The sequence below is a fragment of the Panulirus ornatus genome, chromosome 11 (genome assembly GCF_036320965.1).
Source record: "Panulirus ornatus isolate Po-2019 chromosome 11, ASM3632096v1, whole genome shotgun sequence".
NCBI classification, from domain to species: Eukaryota; Metazoa; Arthropoda; class Malacostraca; order Decapoda; family Palinuridae; genus Panulirus; species Panulirus ornatus.
Window position 1 is genome coordinate 70,637,315 of NC_092234.1, and position 21,207 is coordinate 70,658,521.

General features: G+C 43.5%; 1 protein-coding gene across 2 annotated transcripts in view; it reads left to right on the forward strand.

Annotated features, from left to right (window-relative positions):
• LOC139751631 (dihydrolipoyllysine-residue succinyltransferase component of 2-oxoglutarate dehydrogenase complex, mitochondrial) overlaps positions 1-21,207 on the forward strand; it is a 199,599-nt gene that overhangs the window by 67,814 nt on the left and 110,578 nt on the right. The window contains exon 4 of one of the 2 annotated variants that reach the window (XM_071667250.1): positions 3,820-3,899. In XM_071667250.1, coding sequence (XP_071523351.1) covers positions 3,820-3,899 — 80 coding nt within the window. The remainder of the gene's footprint in view (positions 1-3,819; positions 3,900-21,207) is intronic. The other variant, XM_071667251.1, reaches the window with a different exon arrangement.

The window sequence follows — 21,207 nt, forward strand, 5'->3', positions numbered from 1 at the left end:
ATTGTTGTTCGCTGATTGTATAGCGCTGGTAGCTGATTCATGTGAGAAACTGCAGAAGCTGGTGACTGAGTTTGGTAAAGTGTGAGCAAGATGAAAGTTATGAGTAAATGTGAATAAGAGGAGGGTTATTAGGTACAGTAGGGTTGAGGGTCAAGTCAATTGGGAGGTAAGTTAGAATGGAGAAAAACTGGAGGAAGTAAAGTGTTTTACATATCTGGGAGTGGATCTGGCAGCGGATGGAATCATGGAAGCAGAAGTGAATCATAGGGTGTGGAAGGGGGCGAAAATCCTGGGAGCCTTGAAGATTGTTTGGAAGTCGAGAACATTATCTCGGAGAACAAAAATGGGTATGTTTGAAGGAATAGTGGTTCCAACAATGTTGTATGGTTGCGAGGCGTGGGCTATGGATAGAGTTGTGCGCAGGAGGGTGGATGTGCTGGAAATGAGATGTATGAGGACAATATGTGGTGTGAGGTGGTTTGATCGAGTAAGTAATGTAAGGGTAAGAGAGATATATGGAAATAAAAAGAGCGTAGGGTGGGGGAGGGTGTGAAAATTCTGGGAGCCTTGAAGAATGTGTGGAAGTCGAGAACATTATCTCGGAAAGCAAAAATGGGTATATTTGAAGGAATAGTGGTTCCAACAATGTTGTATGGTTGCGAGGCGTGGGCTATGGATAGAGTTGTGCGCAGGAGGATGGATGTGCTGGAAATGAGATGTTTGAGGACAATGTGTGGTGTGAGGTGGTTTGATCGAGTAAGTAACGTAAGGGTAAGAGAGATGTGTGGAAATAAAAAGAGCGTGGTTGAGAGAGCAGAATAGGGTGTTTTGAAATGGGTTGGGCACATGGAGAGAATGAGTGAGGAAAGATTGACCAAGAGGATATATGTGTCGGAGGTGGAGGGAACGAGGAGAAGTGGGAGACCAAATTGGAGGTGGAAAGATGGAGTGAAAAAGATTTTGTGTGATCGGGGCCTGAACATGCAGGAGGGTGAAAGGAGGGCAAGGAATAGAGTGAATTGGATCGATGTGGTATACCGGGGTTGACGTGCTGTCAGTGGATTGAATCAGGGCATGTGAAGCGTCTGGGGTAAACCATGGAAAGCTGGGTAGGTATGTATATTTGCTTTTGTGGACGTATGTATATACATGTGTATGGGGGTGGGTTGGGCCATTTCTTTTGTCTGTTTCCTTGCTCTACCTCGCAAACGCGGGAGACCGACAAAGCAAAAAAAAAAAGAGCGTGGTTGAGAGAGTAGAAGAGGGTGTTTTGAAATGGTTTGGTCACATGGAGAGAATGAGTGAGGAAAGATTGACTAAGATGATATATGTGTCGGAATCGGAGGGAACGAGGAGAAGTGGGAGACCAAATTGGAGGTGGAAAGAATGAGTGAAAAAGATTTTGAGTGATTGGGGCCTGAACATGCAGGAGGGTGAAAGGCATGCAAGGGATAGAGTGAATTGGATCGATGTGGTACACCTGGGTGGACGTGCTGTCAGTGGATTGAATCAGGTTATGTAAAGCATCCAGGGTAAACCATGGAAAGTTCTGTGGGGCCTGGATGTGGAAAGGGAGCTGTGGTTTTGGGCATTATTGTATGACAGCTAGAGACTGAGTGTGAACGAAGTGGCCTTTGTTGTCTTTTCCAAGCGCTACCTTTGCACACATGAGGGGGAGGTGGATATTATTCCATGTGTGGCGAGGTGGCGATGGGAATAAATAAAGGCAGACAGTATGAATTATGTTCATGTGTATATATGTATATGTCTTTGTGTGTATATATATGTGTACATTGAGATGTATAGGTATGTATATTTGCGTGTGTTTACGTGTATGTATATACATGTGTATGGGGGTGGGTTGGGCCATTTCTTTTGTCTGTTTCCTTGCGCTACCTTGGAAGTGCGGGAGACAGCGACAAAGGAAAGAGACAGCGACAAAGGAAATATATAAATATATTTGTGTGTGTGTTTGTATGTGTTTGCTTGTCTATACAAACCAAACCATACCCTTCTCCAGCACCACTGACACTATAAAACGGCTCCCTAAACAACAGCAGCATCCCAAAGGTACAATCCATAAAAATGAACACTTCTCAGTGTGAGGAAAGAAAATTTGTCTTTGCACCATGGTACCATAAAACACCTTTTGGTGAGAAATATATGTATTTTGATTGAAAAACTTGTATTATTGGTTTAATTTCAGCTTTACATTAAAGTGTATGGTGTTAGAAGTGGCATTTACATTGGCCTCCTCAGAAACCTTTCATAGGAGGAAATCAAGAAGAGGAATCTTTGCCATTCTTCTTCCACGTTTGTCATAATGTACGTCAGTTGAGACGTTGTGGGTCTCCCTGTATACCTCTGGGGATTTCTCCTCCTGGAAATTCCATTAATCTTCCAACTCTTCATCGAAGATATATATTTTTGTTTTTTGTTTTTGCTGTGAATGAAAGTTTTCCCCAAAACCCACTTTATTCATGTGGGTATGCTCTTATTCTCACACGACAGACTGCAAAGGAAAGTCTCTAGGTTTTGAAAATTGAAAAAACTTTTCTCTCTGAAGTGGTTTCTCACAAACATAAGGTTTTTATCAGTCTTCTAAAAAGCCTTTTTCTCTGCACCATTAGTAATTACCATTGGGTTGGCACATACAATCTTTAAGTTTTTAGCCACATAGGTAGGAAGTGAGTTGGATGATGATGTCCTCCAGGTGTTAGTTACGATTGGGCAAGGTCGGGCCCAAAGCTAGCAAGTGGCTGTAATGATACCTAATTGCCTTATGAAGGGAGAGTGAAGGTTGGTTCCCCCACATCAGAAATCATGAGGGCTAGAAGGTCCTGACCCATATATCCCCAGGGAATTTATCTCGTGCTTGTGAAGGACCACCTTGAAGAGAAAATGTTTTATGATTTTCAAAGCTTACTTTCAGTTGTGCCATGCTTGGTATTATTGTTATCTAGTCTTTGTTAAAGTTTCTGCTTAACCTTTTAGCATGGCAGGAACATTAAGTGTCCTGAATGGATTCGTACTCTTATTATTTGAATGTGTCTGAATTAGTTCACAATTTTTTTCTAATTTCTTGAAAAAAACAAAAAACATGCATAGTGGCCATAAAAATGATGTTGCCTAATGGAGTAACTGGATTGTCTAAAATTGAGGTGTTGAGTAAGAAATATGCTATAAATGAGAGGTTCAGTAGTAGAATGAGGTGTGCAGTAAAGAAATAAGTGATTAAGAGTAGCTGAGATAATGTTAGTTTGTGAAAAGAACTGCTTTAGGACTGAGGATATTTGGCTGAGGTGAAATGGGTAGGAGTAATACTGGCATTGGGTGAGAAGGGGAGGAGTTTGGAAGCATATTTTAGATAAAAGTGTTAGTATGGAGGAGTGTCTTTAATTGCACAGTGATAGGGTTGCATGGAAGATACTAGATGGAACTCCTTCCTCAGTAATGAGTGAGGACGGATTAGTAAGCTCAGCCTGTTGTTATTTTTGGTATTGTTCATCAATATATTGTGGTTCAGACTTGAGTTTTCCCATTAAGAAAGAAAAGTGAGTTAACATGAGACCACATGACAAGATGTATTATTTGTACTCAAGTCTGTTTATGCACTTGGTCGTCTTTTTCTGATGTTGTAGTTTGGTGCTTGCTTTATGTTGAGTTCATGATTGCAAGTTACCTGTGAAGTTTTCCCCCTTTTCTTCCATCCTTTGGGCCTCTTCTCTTGTGCAAAGCATCTTTGAATATCATTTAAGATATGTGTAATTATTTTATAGTTGGCTAAATTTCAAATGCATACCTATTTTGTTTAAACAGTTTGCATGTTCACAGATTGAAACGTCAATATGAGCAGCAGATTAAAGACGTTAGGCACTTCCGAACATCGACTGCATGTTGTAAGTAGCTTTGTTTTTTGAGAATAGAGTGTTCTGATATGATGTCCTTGTTTCAAGGAATACCATTGAACCCAGTATTTATTGAAATTTGTTTAGCATGATGACATATATCCATATACACCAAATCACTTTTATCATTAACTTCAAACAGAATAGCTAATGTTTAATTCACTTTAGGTTATTTTTGATCAGTGGTTGGAGTAACAGGCTTCACACTCAAACATTTAGGATGGGTTGGAGGCTGTGAGTTATCATACGGTCAGCACAACGCTATGGTCTCTTGGTAAAAGACATTGAAATAGTTTGTAGAATAAAGCTTTTAATTGGGAATTGTAGCAGATTATTATTTTTTCATTAAGTGGGGGTTATCATGAGAATGGTTGTTCAGTATACTGTATAAGGCAATCTATCTGTTGGCACCTGTTATCATTGTTTTACTATATGGCAGAATGGTCCATTTACACTTATCTTTTCATCATGATTTTTATGCAACACAAAATGCTTTTCTTTTGGGGGTGCACTTTTCAGGCACACAATCAATAATTTAGTCCATGTCTCATTCTTAGTCTGCTTCTTCCTATCCACCTTCACCATGCTGTTATGTAGTCTTAGTTGTCTTATTACCTCTGTCTTTTCCTTATCCTCTAACCTTTTTGTTTCTTCAGCCTTCCCTTTTATAAGTACCCTTTCTATGTTTTGTGTATTCTCTCTTTTCATCTTACATCTCATTCTTCCTTTAAAAGTACATCACTGCATATTGTACTTTAGCATGTTATTATCTCATCACATACTCTTTTCCTACACAAGTGTAGGCTAAATTGTGTCCTTCACCACACTTCATCACATATTCAAACGAAGTTTTAATGGTTATAATCGAAATGCCATTGACTTCATATGTATTAATTTCAGATAAGTAACATTCTCAGATCTTTTAGCACCAGTTTCTTCATTAATACAATGAAAACTCCATAGATACTTTAAACTGGACCTTTGAAAGACTCACGTAAAGAAATCTCATGTGCTTGCTGTGTATTCTCGTACACAATATATATCATCCATAGTAAGGCAAGATCCACTGGTGATATTCTTTCCTATCTCACTAATGTCTGGTCATCATCCCTGAAAGATTTTGGGGAGTCATTTGTAGTTGCCTTTGACATATCCAAAGCTTTTGAGTGGGTGTGGCATCCAGGTTTCATCTCTAAGCTCCCCTCTTTTAGATCCCTCACTTTGTTCCTTCATATCTAGCTTCTTCCCTGCCCAGTCTATCTCAGTGGCTGTTGATGGATCAGTTTCCCCCAATTTCCCCATCAACAGCAGTGTCCCTCAAGGTTCTGTCCTATCCCCTACATTTTTCTCATTTTTTTTGTCAACACTTTCCATTCCTCCACAAATAATCAGCTGCACTCGTATGCTGAAGTCTCTACACTGCATTCATCCACATCCTTCAATTCTGCTATTTCTCTCACTCAATCTCCATCTCATCTTGACACAGCTTCCTCAGTAAACTCAGACTTGGACAGAATATCTCAGTGAGGTAGATGAGATGTAGTTAAGTTTAATGTTTCCAAGACCCAGTTCTACCCATTTTTATTGAAAAATCTTCAACTCTCATCTCTCCTTTGACAGTTCTGTAATTCCACCTCTTGACTTGATGAATGAACTTGGTATTACTATATCATCCACTCTTTCTTGTAAACCCCATATTATGGGAATAGCTAAGTCTGCCTAAAAAAACTGGATGTTCTGTTTAGATGTCAAAACTTCTTTTCTTCGCAACCATATAACAATTTTGGAACTACTATTCCTTCATACATACCTGTTTTTGCTCGCCGAGATAACGTTCTCACCTTCCACACATTCTACAATGCTCCCACAACCTTCACTCCCTCCCCCACCCTGTGACTCACTTCTGCTTCCTTGGTTCCATCTGCTGCTAAGTCCACTTCCAGATATCTAAAACACATCTCTTCTTTCACTTTTTCTCCATTCAAACTTAACTCCCAGTTAACTTATCCCTCAACCCTACTGAACTTAATAACCTTGCTCTTATTCACATTTACTCTCAACTTTCTTCTTTCACACACATTACGAAACTCAGTCACCAACTTTTGCAGTTTCTCACCCGAATCAGCCACCAGCGCTGTATCATCAGCGAACAACAACTGACTCACTTCCCAAGCCCTCTCATCCACACAGACTGCATAGTTGCCCCTCTCTCCAAAACTCTTGCATTCACCTCCCTAACCACCCCAACCATAAACAAATCAAACAACTATGGAGACATCATGCACCCCTGCTGCAAACCAACATTCACTGGGAACCAATCACTTTCCTCTCTTCCTATTTGTACACATGCCTTACATCCTTGGGAAAAGCTCTTCACTGCTTCTAGCAACTTACCTCCCACACTTACTCTTATAACCTTCCATAAAGCATCTCTGTCCACCCTATCGTATGCCCTCTCCAGATCCATAAATGCTGCATACAAAGTATTTTTCTCATACATTCTTCAAAGCAAACACCTGATCCACACATCCTCTGCAACTTCTGAATCCACACTGCTGTTCCCCAATCTGATGCTCTTTACATGCCTTTACCCTCTCAATCACATATCCCTTCCAGATTTATTTTCCAGGATATACTACTACATAACTTTTTTTTTTCATTCTTATTTGCCAATTCTCCGGGTTTAGCGAGGTAGGGTTTTCGATCTGTGGGGATACGATGACTTTGAAGGGTTTTGCCTTCTGTTTGGGGCCCCATTTATATGTTCTTGTCTGTTGGAAAAGTATGTATATTAGTGGGGTGGACTTGCCTGGCCCCCCCACAGGCGGGCCTGTGTGGCGCCCAGGAGGCGACACGCAGTGTTGTCAAGGGGGTTCTGGGTTCATGGTTGGAGGGCAGAAAAATGGAAATGTGGTGTTAAGGGTGTAATTCTATTTCAAGGTGGGAAAAGGGTTGGGGGGGGTCTTTAGTCGTCGCTGAAGGGTGAAAGCGGCAAAGGGAGTCATATGGGATATGGTGGATGGATGGAGTACATAGCCTCAGGCACCCCACATTGATACAATTTATTACTTTGAATATCCTTTAACTCCCTAATTATGTTCAAAGTTCTCCCCTTTGTTGTGGTGTGGGGGTTTTAGAGTTGCACGGGGAAATACCAATCCTAAAACCAATGCTCGGGGAATGAGGGCTGCGGGATGGGTTATGCGTGATAGTCAGAGGCGAGGGTGATGCATTTTATGTTAGACAGAGTTAATTGCATAGGGGATAAATAATAAAAGGTAATTTTAATAAAGTCGTGAGGAATAGAAGGGATTGATTCATTATGGGGCTTTAATTTAAGGTTCTTAGTAGATCGACTTGACGAAGAAGAATATGATGACTTGGTAGGGGGGTTGCTAGACCACTGGGGAACACTAGGATAATTGGTGGAAATGGGGTGGAGGGGAAAGCAGCGTTGTAGTAAGACGGCATTTTATAGGGGGAGGACGAACCGTTATGGGTTCTGTGTAGCCGATAACCATAAGCGGATGGGGAAAGAGGGGGATCAGATGGTCCGCGAGAGAGGGTTGAGACGGAACCCCTCAGGGAGTGGGGTCTGGTGACATGGGGGTGTCAGGACACAGGGTCATTTTTTGCTGACTTAGGCCGCAGACGGAGACGGGGAACGTTATTGAGGTTCGGAGGATGACATCCGGTGACTAGTCCCCTGGAGATTTCAGCAGATCCGCCCTCAGTTCGATGAGCACATGTCTTCGTTGGTGATTGCAGGCCTCTGAGTGACAGATTGTACAGAGCTTTCCGACCCCATCTCACAGGTCGTCATTGGCTCTCTCCTTGTTCTCATTTCTGCCATATTCAATGTTTCTACGGTACTTCATCACACATGCTCCTTTCTTATTACTCACTCTCAACCACTCTTCTTCTCCCATTATTCTCTCTTTTTGACATCCAGGAGGGTTGGTGAAGGCTTTTGCAAGGTAATAGAGTGAAGTGGAACGATGTGGTATTACCTGGGGTCAGCATGCTGTCAATGGATTGAACCAGGGCATGTGAAGCATCTGGTGTAAACCATGGAAAGGGCTGTGGGGCCTGGAAGTGGAGAGGGAGCTGTGGTTTTGGTGCATTACCCATTACAGCTAGAGACTGAATGTGAACAAATGTGGCCTTTTTTTTTTTTTTTTTTGTCTTCCTGGCACTTCCTGGTTGGAGGGTGGGGGAGATGCTATTTCGTGTGTGGCGGAGTAGCGACAGGAATGGATGAAGGCAGCAAGTACGAATATGTACATGTGTATATATTTCTGTGTATGCATATGTATGTATACGGTGAAATGTATATTTATGTCTATGTGCATGTGTGGGTGTTTATGTATATACATATTGATGTGGGTGGGTTAGGCCATTCCTCGTCTGTTCCCTTGTGCTACCTTGCTAACACAGGAGACAGCGGTAAAGTATGATTAAAAAAGATATGAAGTGTTTTAGATATCTGAGAGTAGATTTTGCAGCAGATGGAACCATGGAAGCAGAAGTAAGTCACATGGTGGGGGAGGAGGCAAAGGTTCTGGTACCATTGAAGAATGTGTTTAAGGTGAGAATTTTATCTCAGAGAGCAAAAATGGGTATGTTTGAAGGAATAGTGGTTCCAACAATGTTATGTGGTTGCAAGGCATGGGCTATTGATAGGGTTGTGCGGAGGGGGATGTTTTAGAAATGAAATGTTTGAGGACAATATGTGGTTTGAGATGGTTTGATCGAGTAAGTAATGAAAGGGGAAGAGAGATGTATGATAATAAAAAGAGTGTGGATGAGAGAGCAAAAGAGGGTGTGTTGAAATGGTTTGGTCACATGGAGAGAATGAGAGAGGAAAGATTGATAAAGAGGATATATGTGTCAGAGGTAGAGGGAACGAGGAGAAACGGGAGACCAAATGGGAGTTTTTGGAAGGATGGAGCGAAAGATTTTGAGGGATGAGGGCTTGAACATAGAGGAAGGTGAAAGGCATGCAAGGAATAGAGTGAATTGGAAGGATGTGGTATACCGAGGTTGATATGCTGTCAATGGATTGAACTAGGGCATGTGAAGCGTCAGGAGTAAAGCATGGAAAGTTTTGTAGGGCCTGGATGTGGAAAGGGAGCTGTGGTTTCGGTGCAGTATACATGGCAAGCAAGAGACTGAGTGTGAATGAATGTGGCCTTTGATGTCTTTTCCTAGCGCTACCTCGTGCACTTGTGGGGGAGGGGGATGTCATTTCATGTGTTATGGGGTGGCGACAGGAATGAATAAAGGCAACAAGAATGAATTATGTACATGTGTATATATGCATATGTCTGTGTAGGTATATATATGTGTACATTGAAATGTATAAGTATGTATATGTGCATGTGTGGATTTGTATGTATATACATGTGTATGTGGGTGGGTTGGGCCATTCTTTTGTCTGTGTCCTTGCGGATTACCTAGAGCGGACGGTAGCGCAAGGTAGCATGAGGGATTATTAAGTCTACTTAGACAGATATGTGCGGGACTCAAAGACAGGCCCTTATCTGGATGTTGGTTGGTACGATTATCCTTAAAGCGAAAGGTAATATAGCGTGAAGACCTCTTCTTTTTCGGGTCACAGTGGGGGGTACCAAGTCACTTCACATGGCATCCGGGGGCTGACCAAAGGGTCTGCAATCTTCAGTCACCCTGGAGTTCCTCAGATGGCATTTAACGTTTGCCGTGCGTGCACAGGTGTCCACTTACACAGAGTGGAAGGACTGTTCGAGCATTTTGAGGGGGCTGCACTGACCGACAATACGAATTGGGAGGGACGAAGTCGGCGACCGGAGTGCAATCGAGGTCATATGTGTGAGAGGGGGATTGAGGGAAGCAATAGATGGAGAGCCTGGGCGTAACACATCTTACCATGGGATGTGTATAAAACATGCCTGGAGGAGCGCGCTTCCTACTCTAGGAAGTGATCAGTACTCTCTAGCAGAGCAGGATCAGTGGCTGGTCGGTCGTCGTTCACTTTAACTCCGCCAATCCGCTGAGGGGGGACCGGGTAATATGGAGCTTGGACTAGTTCACTACCGCATCCTTAACTTATACCGGTGCGTCTGCCCTCCGCAGCAATCTACTGTGCTCAGGGGTGGCATCAACTCCGGTGGCACGGCTTTTATAGAGTACATGGGGTTTAGGTGCGTGATTCTGTGGCGTCTCAAGCATCTTTTCGGCTTCTCGGCATGCTTCATGCCAACACCTAGCACAACAAGGTGGTAGGCATCGGGTCAGGAAGGGGTGCCAGGCCTCAGCGGATTGGCACCATAGAAATGCTGTGCTGATATACATGTGTATCGGCCGCAGTTAGGCGCCATTGCATTATTTCACCTCCGAGTTGAATTGTCCTACTACAGGATGGAACTTAGTCCCGGAGCGGTGTCTCACAATGTTTCTACGCATGATGTCAGTAGGCAACACACGTTATATTATATTCTCAGTTTCAAGTATCGAACTGGTGAGAACCTGATTTGAGCCTCAGTGATGTATCATCTGCGAACTTCTACGGACTCTCGATCCCCAAGACCTGCTCATCCTATAATAAGACTGCCATGACTTGTCCCTGATATCCTATATACTCTAGCTATTACCACCACCCGAACCTATTTCCTTCCATGAACAAAGGTAAACAACATGGAGACGTCACGCACCACTTCCACAAACGTAATCAATCAATGGGAACAAATCATCTCACTCCTTTTCCTTCTCGCAACATGCCTTACATCACTTGTTAAAAAAACTTTTTCACTGCTTCTCGCATCTTGGTTTTGGTACATTGGAAGAGGAATGAGTGAGGAAAGATTTGACAGATGAGGACATACTGTGTCAGAGAGGTGGAGGGAACGCAGGAGAAGTGGGAGGGGAGACCCCAAAATTTGGGAGAGTTGGTGGAGGGGAAAAAGATGGATGTGAAATGATTTTTGAGTGATAGGCAGCCTGAACATGCAAACGGAGGGTTGATGAAATGGCGAGCAAGTAATAGAGTGGAATTGGAATTGATCTAGTTATACCGGGACTGTGGTCGCGGTGGACGTGCTGTAAATGGATTCGAAAAACCAAGGCATTGTGAAGCGTCTTGGGGTAAAAACCTTGGAAATTTATGTGGGGCCTGGATGTGGAAAAAAGGGAGCTGTGGTTTTCGGTGCATACCTTACCATGGACAATTAGAGATGAGTGTGAATGGAATGGGGCCTGTTTGTTGTATTTTTCCTACAAGCTTACCTTGATCTCGACGGAGAGAGGGGGGGTTGTTTATTCCTTGTTGTATGGCGAGTAGAGCAGGCTGGTGGCGATGGGGAATGAATAAAGGCACCAGACTTATGTACTTGTGTATTTATTGTATATTGTCTGTGTGTGTATATATATATGTTTTACATTGAGATGTATGGGTTATGTATTTTTGCGTGTGTGGACCGGTGTATGTATATTACATGTTTATGTGGCTGGGTTAGGGCCATTCTTTCGTCTGTTTCCTTGCGCTTACCCTCACTAAGGAGGGAGATAGGACAAAGTAAAATTAATTAAATATATATATATTATCCCTGGGGATAGGGTGAAGTGGGGAGAAAGATACTACCCACGCACTCCTCACATGTTGTAGAAGGCGGGTACCTAATAGGAGATAGGGACCTGAACACCCTCCCTCCTTGTATTTTGACTCATTTTCTAAAAGGGGGGGGGGGAGGAAAACAGAAGAAGGAGTCACATCGGGGGAGTGCTCGTCCTCCTCGCAGGCTCCTTATTGGGGTTTGTTATATGTGTGTGGATGTAACCAAGATCGAGGAGAAAGAAAAGGTAGAGAGAGAAGATTGGTTGTATGTTTGAGGAAAATGAATCTGGATGTTGTGGCTCTGAGTGAAACGAAGATCAAGGGTAATGAGGGAAGAGTGGTTTGGGAATGTCTTCGGAGTAACAGTCAGGGGTTTTCAGTGAGAGGGACATGACGCATGGGGTAAGAGTAGACATCTTCTCATGCATTCAGGAGTGATGGGTGTTAGTGGTTAGAGTGGCTTAGAAAGTATAATTCTAGATTGATGTGGGTTATAAATTTGTGAAGTTGATGGAGAGGATGGTGATTATTAGTGCGTACTTGCCACCTGCGGCTATGAGAAGATAAGTTCATGAGAGGCAAAGTGCTGTTCGGGAGCCAGCGATGAACATGTGTGTGTTAGGGGGTTTTCGTGCACAAGACCGGCGTGATTATAGTGATGGGTGATTCTGAATGCATAAGGTGAGGACGTGGCAGTTGAGGGAATATTGGACATACATGTGGATGTTCTATATGTTTTAATATGGAACATGGTTTGTTTGAAGTGTTTGTAGAGTTTTGTTATCTGAAATAAGTACTGGTGGCTTGGGAATACCTGGTTTATTCGATACGCTGAGGGTTATTCCATTAGTTAAGTACTGTAAGTTAGGACGAGATGGCCAGAGAGTGTTATATTGGAAGTACAATGTTAAATTGATAGGCGTTTGCAAAAGGAGAGAGACTTTTGGATGTTATTTGGGCTTGAGAGGTTGCAACCTGGAGGGATTTCTGATCCATTATCTTGTGGGAGGCGGGAAGGTGAAGATTATCTATGGGTTTTCTAAAAGAAGAGAGAATTGTGGGGTTGGGAAACAGAGTGGTGAGAGTAAGGTGAGCTTGGGACAGGAGATTTGATTCGAGGATTATAACCAGGAGAGGACTGTGGTACAGAATGGAAAACGGTTGAGACACACTAAACGACGGTCAAGGGGTAGTGAGGGGAGGAATGGGATGTATTTTTGGGATTCACAGTGATGGCTTGCGCAAAATCAACAAAATGATGCTCTGTAGCTTGAAGAAGAGTTGAGAGGTGGGTTGTTTAGAAAGGGTAGTGAGTGGTGGGAATGAAAGAAGTTAAGATTATTAGTGAACAGAGGGATAGAGAGAGGCATATTGGACGGTTTTTGTTGCGGGAATAAAAATCGCAAATGAGTGGGAGATGTATAAAAGAAAGAGACAGGAGGTCAAGAGAAAGGTGCAAGAGGTGAAAAAGAGTGCAAATGAGAGTTGGGGTGAGAGAGTATCATTAAATTTTAGGGAGAATAAAAAGATATTGTGGAAGGAGGTAAATAAAGTGCATAAGACAAGGGAGCAAATGGGAACTTCAGTGAAGGGGGCTAATGGGTAGGTGATAACAAGTAGTGGTGATGTGAGAAGGAGATGGAGTGAGTATTTTGAAGGTTTGTTGAGTGTGTTTGATGATAGAGTGGCAGATATAGGGTGTTTTGGTCGAGGTGGTGTGCAAAGTGAGAGGGTTAGGGAAAATGATTTGGTAAACAGAGAAGAGGTAGTAAAAGCTTTGCGGAAGATGAAAGCCGGCAAGACAGCAGGTTTGGATGGTATTACAGTGGAATTTATTAAAAAAGGGGTGACTGTATTATTGACTGGTTGGTAAGGTTATTTAATGTATGTATGACTCATGGTGAGGTGCCTGAGGATTGGCAGAATGCTTGCATAGTGCCATTGTACAAAGGCAAAGGGGATAAGAGTGAGTGCTCAAATTACAGAGGTATAAGTTTGTTGAGTAATTCTGGTAAATTATATGGGAGGGTATTGATTGAGAGGGTGAAGGCATGTACAGAGCATCAGATTTGGGAAGAGCAGTGTGATTTCAGAAGTGGTAGAGGATGTGTGGATCAGGTGTTTGCTTTGAAGAATGTATGTGAGAAATACTTAGAAAAGCAAATGGATTTGTATGTAGCATTTATGGATCTGGAGAAGGCATATGATAGAGTTGATAGAGATGCTCTGTGTTAGGTATTAAGAATATATGGTGTGGGAGGCAAGTTGTTAGAAGCAGTGAAAAGTTTTTATCGAGGATGTAAGGCATGTGTATGTGTAGGAAGAGAGTAAAGTGATTGGTTCTCATTGAATGTAGGTATGCGGCAGGGGTGTGTGAAGTTTCCATGGTTGTTTAATTTGTTTATGGATGGGGTTGTTAGGGAGGTGAATGCAAGAGTTTTGGAAAGAGGGGCAAGTATGAAGTCTGTTGTGGATTAGAAAGCTTGGGAAGTGAGTCAGTTGTTGTTCGCTGATGATAGAGTGCTGGTGGCTGATTCATGTGAGAAACTGCAGAAGCTGGTGACTGAGTTTGGTAGAGTGTGTGAAAGAAGAAAGTTAAGAGTAAATGTCAGTGAGAGCAAGGTTATTAGGTACAGTAGGGTTGAGGGTCAAGTCAATTGGGAGGTAAGTTTGAATGGAGAAAAACTGTAGGAAGTAGAGTGTTTTAGATATCTGGGAGTGGATCTTGGAGCAGATGGAACCATGAAAGCTGAAGTGAATCATAGGGTGGGGGAGGGGGCAAAAATTCTGGGTGCCTTGAAGAATGTGTGTGGAGATGTTGATAGTACATTATTCTCGGAAAGTCAAAAAAATGGGTATGTCTGAGGATTAGTGGTTCCAACAAGTATATGGTTTCCAAGGCATGGGCTATGGATAGAGTGTGCGCAGAAGGGTGGATGTGCTGGGAACATGAGATGTTTGAGGACAATATGTGGTGTGTTTTGGTTTGATCGTTAGTAAGTAACCGTTATAGGGTAAGAGAGATGTGTGGAAATAAATAAAGAGTGTGTTTGATTTAGACGCAGAAGAGGGTGTTTTGAAATGGTTTGGCCACGGAGGAGTGGTATGAGAGGTAAAGATTGACATTAGGATTATTATGTATCATAATTCATACGGTCTTGCCTTTAGTTCTTTCGTATCCCCAACTCGCCTCTCCTGGAAATAATAACAACCACCCTCCCCCTCTTGTGTGTGACGGTAGCACTTGAATAAGGACAACAATGGCCCCATTCTGTTCACTCTCATGTCTCTTAGCTGTCTTGTGATTTAATGCACCAGAATACCACAGATCCCTTTCAAAATCCAGGCACCACTAGGACTTGTCCATGGTTTGCCCCCAGACGCTTCACATGCCTGGTTCATCATTGACAGCTGGGTGACACCCGGTTTTACCCACAACCATTCCAATTTACTCTTATTACCTTGCACGCCTGTCACCCTCTTGCATGTTCAGGACATGATCAATCATAATCTTTTTAAGTCCATTCTGTCAACCATCCAATTTGAGTCTCCCAACGTACTACGTCGTTCCCTTCAACTTGCTTGACTCATATTTAGTCCTCTTTGTCATTCATTCCCCTCACTCATTCTCTCCATGTGACCTAAACCATTTCAAATTGAACCTCTTCTGCTCTGTCGTTCTCACTCTTTTTTTATTACGGAACATCTCTCTTACCCTATTATTACTTATACTCGATGATATACCTCCTCACTACCCTAATTCATCCTCTGTCTTACTCTTTTCAAGCACATCCTCCCTCCTCCGCACAAAATCTATATAGACCCACGCTCGCATATTCTTACAACCATTGTTGGATTAACACTATTCCTTATAACATAATAAATTTTTTTTGACCATTTTGAGAGAAGTTTTCAACTTCACCCTAATTCTTACCTGTATTTTTGCATCCCTCCCAACCCTTGATTACTCGTCGCTTCCATGGTTACATCCGCTGCCAAATCCATCATCCCAGATTTCTTAATAACACTTCTCTTCCTCCGTTTTTCTACATTCATTTATTACCTCAATATTTGACTTGACCCTCAACCCTACTGTAACCTAATAACCTTGCTTAGTATTCCATTTTCTCTAACTTTTTTCTTTTCAATCACTTTATGCATACTTACAGGCACCATCTGCTGAGTTTCTCACCAGGATGCAGCCTACATATGCTGGATCTTCAGCGTAGTTATAACTACTGGACTCGCCTTCCCTAGCGCTTCTCATCCATCTAACTGACTGACCAGTACTTGCCCCCCCTTTCCTAAAATCTTGCATTACACTCCGTTTCATCCCCATCCGTTTCATATTGTACAACCTTGGAGAATTCTCACACCCTGCCGCAAAACATTATTGCCACTGAGAACACAAAGTTAGGGCCTCGCGGCACGTCACGGTCATCCATGCCGGCTCCATTCTTCATTTTTATATCATGTTCAATGCTGTCTAACAACGGGCCGTCCCTCACCAGATATTATTAGGTTCCTGTCCACAGACGATTCAGCGTGCACATAGCCATTCTTGTAGGGACGTCTCATTGTTCCTGGTTTGCTACAAGTCTATCTCATGGTGCGGTGATTTGGTGGGGGCAATTGTCTGGCGTAATAAGCACTTTTCTCACTCACCTGAGCCTCACTTACACTAGAATTTGTGCTGTATACCTTCTGGATTTGGCACCTATGCTGTGGCGCTGGTACTTTTTGCCTGCACCCGCGGAATGCTAATACAACGCCATTATTATTTTCTGTGGTTGTCGCAATACATTCCTGTAGCCTTAATGTGATGCCTCTCCACCCTGTGGCACGTTGGCTGTGGTACTTGGTGGGCTACGTTGCTGCTGGAAGCCAAGACTGATGGCTCAGATCCTGGTTGGATGTCTTAACACTGGTTGTACGGACATCTTCCTGGGGGGAATTATTGGGGGCATCAAACAGGGGGGTAGTTTGGCATTGGGCTCTTGTAATGACTCTCGCGCGGACACGGGACGGCGGGATGATGAGCATTATAGGGGTAGTAGACGGTGGGGGGGCTAATTTGATGGGGAACAAAGTTAAAGTATAGGGGCTCTAAATAAGGGTCCTTTTTTATCAGAGAGTGTGACGGATCGAGTGCTGATTTACATATGGCTTATTTAAAGGCATTTGTGTCAAGATAGACATGAGAAGGCAGCTATGCATCAATAGGAGGGGCGTCTAAAGCCAAATGAGTGAACACACGGATAGGTTGGGAACTGGGGGGCAGGGGAAGGTGGAGGGGGTCGGTAAGCAGGAAATTTTATTGAGGGGCGCCTGGGGCAATGCGTTGTGGGTTGGTGGTTAGAGCGAACCTTACGAGTGGGGACACAGCGGGGGATCAGCGGGCTCCACGGGCGCGTGTACAGACCCGACCTCGGGGCGGTGTGTCTGAGAACTTCCAGGTCATGGTCGTGCCAGGCTTAATATCGTCACTTGGGCCCGCGAGTAATCGTGTCACGTTTTGCGGTTCTGCGTATGCAAACCACGCACGTTGCTTTTCTGCCCAAACGAACAGGCGTCTCTTGCTCATTTGCATCTTGGGAGGCTTGCAAAGCTCGGTTGCACAGTTTGTATGGAAATGGAACGGCACAATAGCACACGGTCGGACATGTTGGGCCGCATAAGGGTGAATGGATAGGTGATGGCTCGTACTGGGGTCGTCCTCACTCCATAGTCGCCTGCCACATGCTAACTGTCTTTAAACTACTCTCGGTATTACACCTACTGTCTATCGGCTTTCGGTTAAAACCTCGTTTCTTATGCTTCTTCCCTGAGCCCCTCCTACAAGATGAATGTTCTGACATTCACTCCAGTGGATCCGTCTTCTGCCAGCAGTGAACTTAATAATGGTCGCTCGGTCAAGCGCTGAAAACTGACTTTGTTCACCTCGGGTTTACCTTGTTCGCGCGGCGGGCACATGCAGGCCGTATGTCAAGTAGGTTGTAGGTGGGTCGATGTTGCGCGCAGTGGGGTTTAATGTCTTTCCACCTAGGTCCAGTCCCCGTGTTACTGTACATTGAGGGACAAGCTTTACTACCATTTCCTTGTTAAACACTGTATCAAACATTGGATACCATATTTTTCCCTGCTAACTGCCACATTACTCACATTTGCTTTCATAAATCATCCTTCATACTATTACCGGGTCTCATGCATCAAATCCGCTTTATCACACCATTCAGCTGCTCCTGTACATATTGCCTCTCTGGATCTTTCTTTTGCCCAGGTCGAGATTTGCACCAATTATCAGACATCCTCTATAACTTCCACTTTCATTTTGAGCACTTATCAATCTAGAGTTTACTTTTCTTACACTCTATCACATACTCACACCACTTCACCTGGTTTCAGGGGTTGTGCTACTCCTTCCCTCTTGCTCTTGTCCTCTCTCTAATCCCAGGCTTAGTATCCAAGGATCTCCCCTAAACCACTTCTTCCCCTTATACCCTTGGCTTCGGTTTTTTTTTCACGAGGCCAAAACATCCAGGTTCTTTCCTCAAAAAACATGCTACTATCTCTCTTTTTTTCTCATCCTTGGTACATCCACACTCATGAGGACACCCCAATATGAAACAACCTTCCGAGGTGGATGAGCACTCCTTGCGTGGACTCATTCTTCTGTTTCCCCTTTTAGAAAGTTAACATACCAAAGGAGGGTGAAAGGTTTGTACAAGGAACTAGAGATGTTATTGGAACGATGTTGGTTATACCGTGATCGGACATGCTGTCAATGGATTGATACACAGGGAATATGAGCATCTGGCGGGGTGGGTAAAACCATGGAAAAGTTCTTTGGGGCCTGATGGTGGAATGGGATGATCTGTGGTTTCGGTGCATTTTACATGGGACAGGTTTAAGAGATGAAGTGTGATTCGAATGGGGCCTTTGTTGTCCTTTCTTTGAGCTACCTCGCTCAAGAGGGGGGTTGGGGTTGTTAAATTTGTGTGTGGCCGTCCGCAGGTTGGGGCACTGGAAATGAATGATGGCAGTCAGTTTGATTTATGTACCATGTGTTTTTATGTATAGGTCTGGGGTGTGTGTAGATTTGTTGTTTGTTGAGTATGTATAGGTATGTAATATTTGCGGTGTGGTCGTGGTTTGTTATTTCTGTGTTTGGGGGTTGTTGGGGCCATTCTTTCGTCGTGTTTCCTAGCTCTTACGCTTCTTAGGGGGAGATTGACGTCTTTGCTTTAGTTAGTTTTAGAGATATGGGGGTGTTTTTGTGTGGGGGGCAGCGGGGAGACACGCGGGTGCGTTCGGGAGATATTGGTCTTATGTGGATTTTGTTTTAGGGCACACATTACAATAAACACAATAGTCACATGGGATTGTCTGTACAAGGGCCTCTATCAGACCTTAGTGAATTACACGTACTATGAGGGAGCACATGGTTTTCCAAATGAAGAGGCTACTCTGCCCTGCTATCTATCATCTGTCTGGATAGGCTAACACAGGGTTTCATATGAGTGCAAATTGGCAACGAGTGCGAAGGCCACGACGGGTCTTCCACGCCTGCATGGGGATGGCCCAGTTCCCTATCCTTATATCAGGGTGCAAAGAAAGGCCGGGCACACCGACCATGGTGGGGAGCCACATCACGGATCAGGGGGAACACGACTTCAGAAGTACTCTTTGTGAGGCGTGGGCTTGCGGTAAGATCCGCTTGAGAGAACTGGTGACATTATAACTGGGACACACTTTTCTCAAGAGTAGGATGAGAGAGATGTTCACAGCGAGGGTTTGGCGAACTACTATCCAAGCTAGAGCGGTCAATGTATGGTCCGGTCGCGATGATTACACTCCGACACAACCTCTCACTTGGCCTCTTCATATCTATTGCCTGCCCACTGCCTACCGCAGGCGCCTCACAAACTCTATCTTTTCCACTAAGCCTCCGCAACCATACATACTTGGTGGAACCACTATTCCTTCATACTTACCACATTTTAGCTGTACAGTGTTTAGTTTCTCGTCCGTACAAAATTGCTTTCAATGGCACCCAGATTTGTGCCACCATTCCCCACCTTTGATTCTACTGACGATGCATTCGGTCCTAGACGCATGCCTGTGACACCATCGCCATGATTAGTATATATTACACGTTTCTGAATCAAGGTTGGCGCCATTACATTTGTTCCTAAAATATTGTCTTGGCCCGCTAACGTCATGTTAAAAGTAGATTGGGAGCTGAGTCTACTTGTTCGATGTTCGATGGCTGCGGTCATCTCTGGGGGCAACAATAAGCAGGATAACTGAGTTTGCTGTGTATAACATGTGTATGCTCACGGCGATGGTGATTCTGGAGTTTCTTTCTTCGGTCGCTCGAGACAAAGAGCGCGCAGACAACATACTGTCGGATGTACGCTGACAAAGCGGGCCTTTCTACGATGGATGGATACATACCAGTTAATCACAACAGGCATGTTGCTTTTGGTTAACATTCTGGGTTTACTGATTAAATAAACGGCCTGTGACTTTTACGTATGTAAGGTCGTTTAATTGATAGGGGAGAGCGGAAGATATCAGGGTATATGGCAAGGTTCTGAATAGTGGGTTATTTCGTGGGATAGGACGGCGTATATATTGGGAGCAATCTTCATGTGTGGAGGTTGACCGTCCCTCAGAGATTACGCTGTGAAAGAGTGCTGTGGACGGAGCATGTGCCTTTTTTGCGTCAGTACACTATATACTTGTGGGCACCTATAAGTTGTATTTATACATACTATATTTCTTCCAAAGCAATCACAGTTACTCTCTTCCTGCTTGCTCTGGGTTTATACCTCTATGCTCTGCACCATGTCTGTTGCGAGGGATCAGGAGGGGATGCCCGCTCCATGCATATTCCCTGTCCCATGATTTATTTTCCCTAGGTTATTACTCAACAATCTTATTACACTCTGTAAATTTTGAGCCACTCACTCTTATCCCTCGTTGCCTTTGTTACAATTGGCACTTATGCACGCCATTCAGCCAATCCTCAGGCAACTCTCCATCGTGTCTGTAAATTCTTTGAATTAACACTTACCAGCCAGTCAACAACACAAGTTCACCCCTTTTTTATTAAATTCACAACTGCCCCCTGTATCCATCCAAATCCAGGCTGCATGGGCCTTTTCTTTCTGTCTGTTTCCTTCGCGACTACACTCTTAATCGCGGCGGAGGAACAGCGACATATGCTAATATATTTTCTTTAAAGATAGATATTTATTTTATTATAGAATTTCATATATATATATTTAATATTTTTATTATATCCAGGGGGGATTGGGGGAGAAAGAATACTCCCACGTATTCCCTGCGTGTCTATAGGAAGGAGACTAAAAGGGAATGGGAAGCGGGGGGCTGGATTATCCTCCCACTTCATCGTTTTTTTTTTTGTTTTTTATTTTTTCCTATAGAAGGATACAGAGATGTGGGCCTGGTGAGGGACTTATTCCCCTCTATAAAAGGCCCAGTACTGCTGTGCGTAAACGATAACGCTACCTCAGCTATCGCGGGAAGGGAAATGGCGAATATAGTATGTAATATAATTAAAAAAAAAAAAAAAAAAAAATAAATAAATAAATAATATATATTATATTTATTTCGATTTGCGACTGGTCTCCCGCGTTTCTTGCGAGGTATAGCGTATGGATTACAGTCGAAAGGATTTGG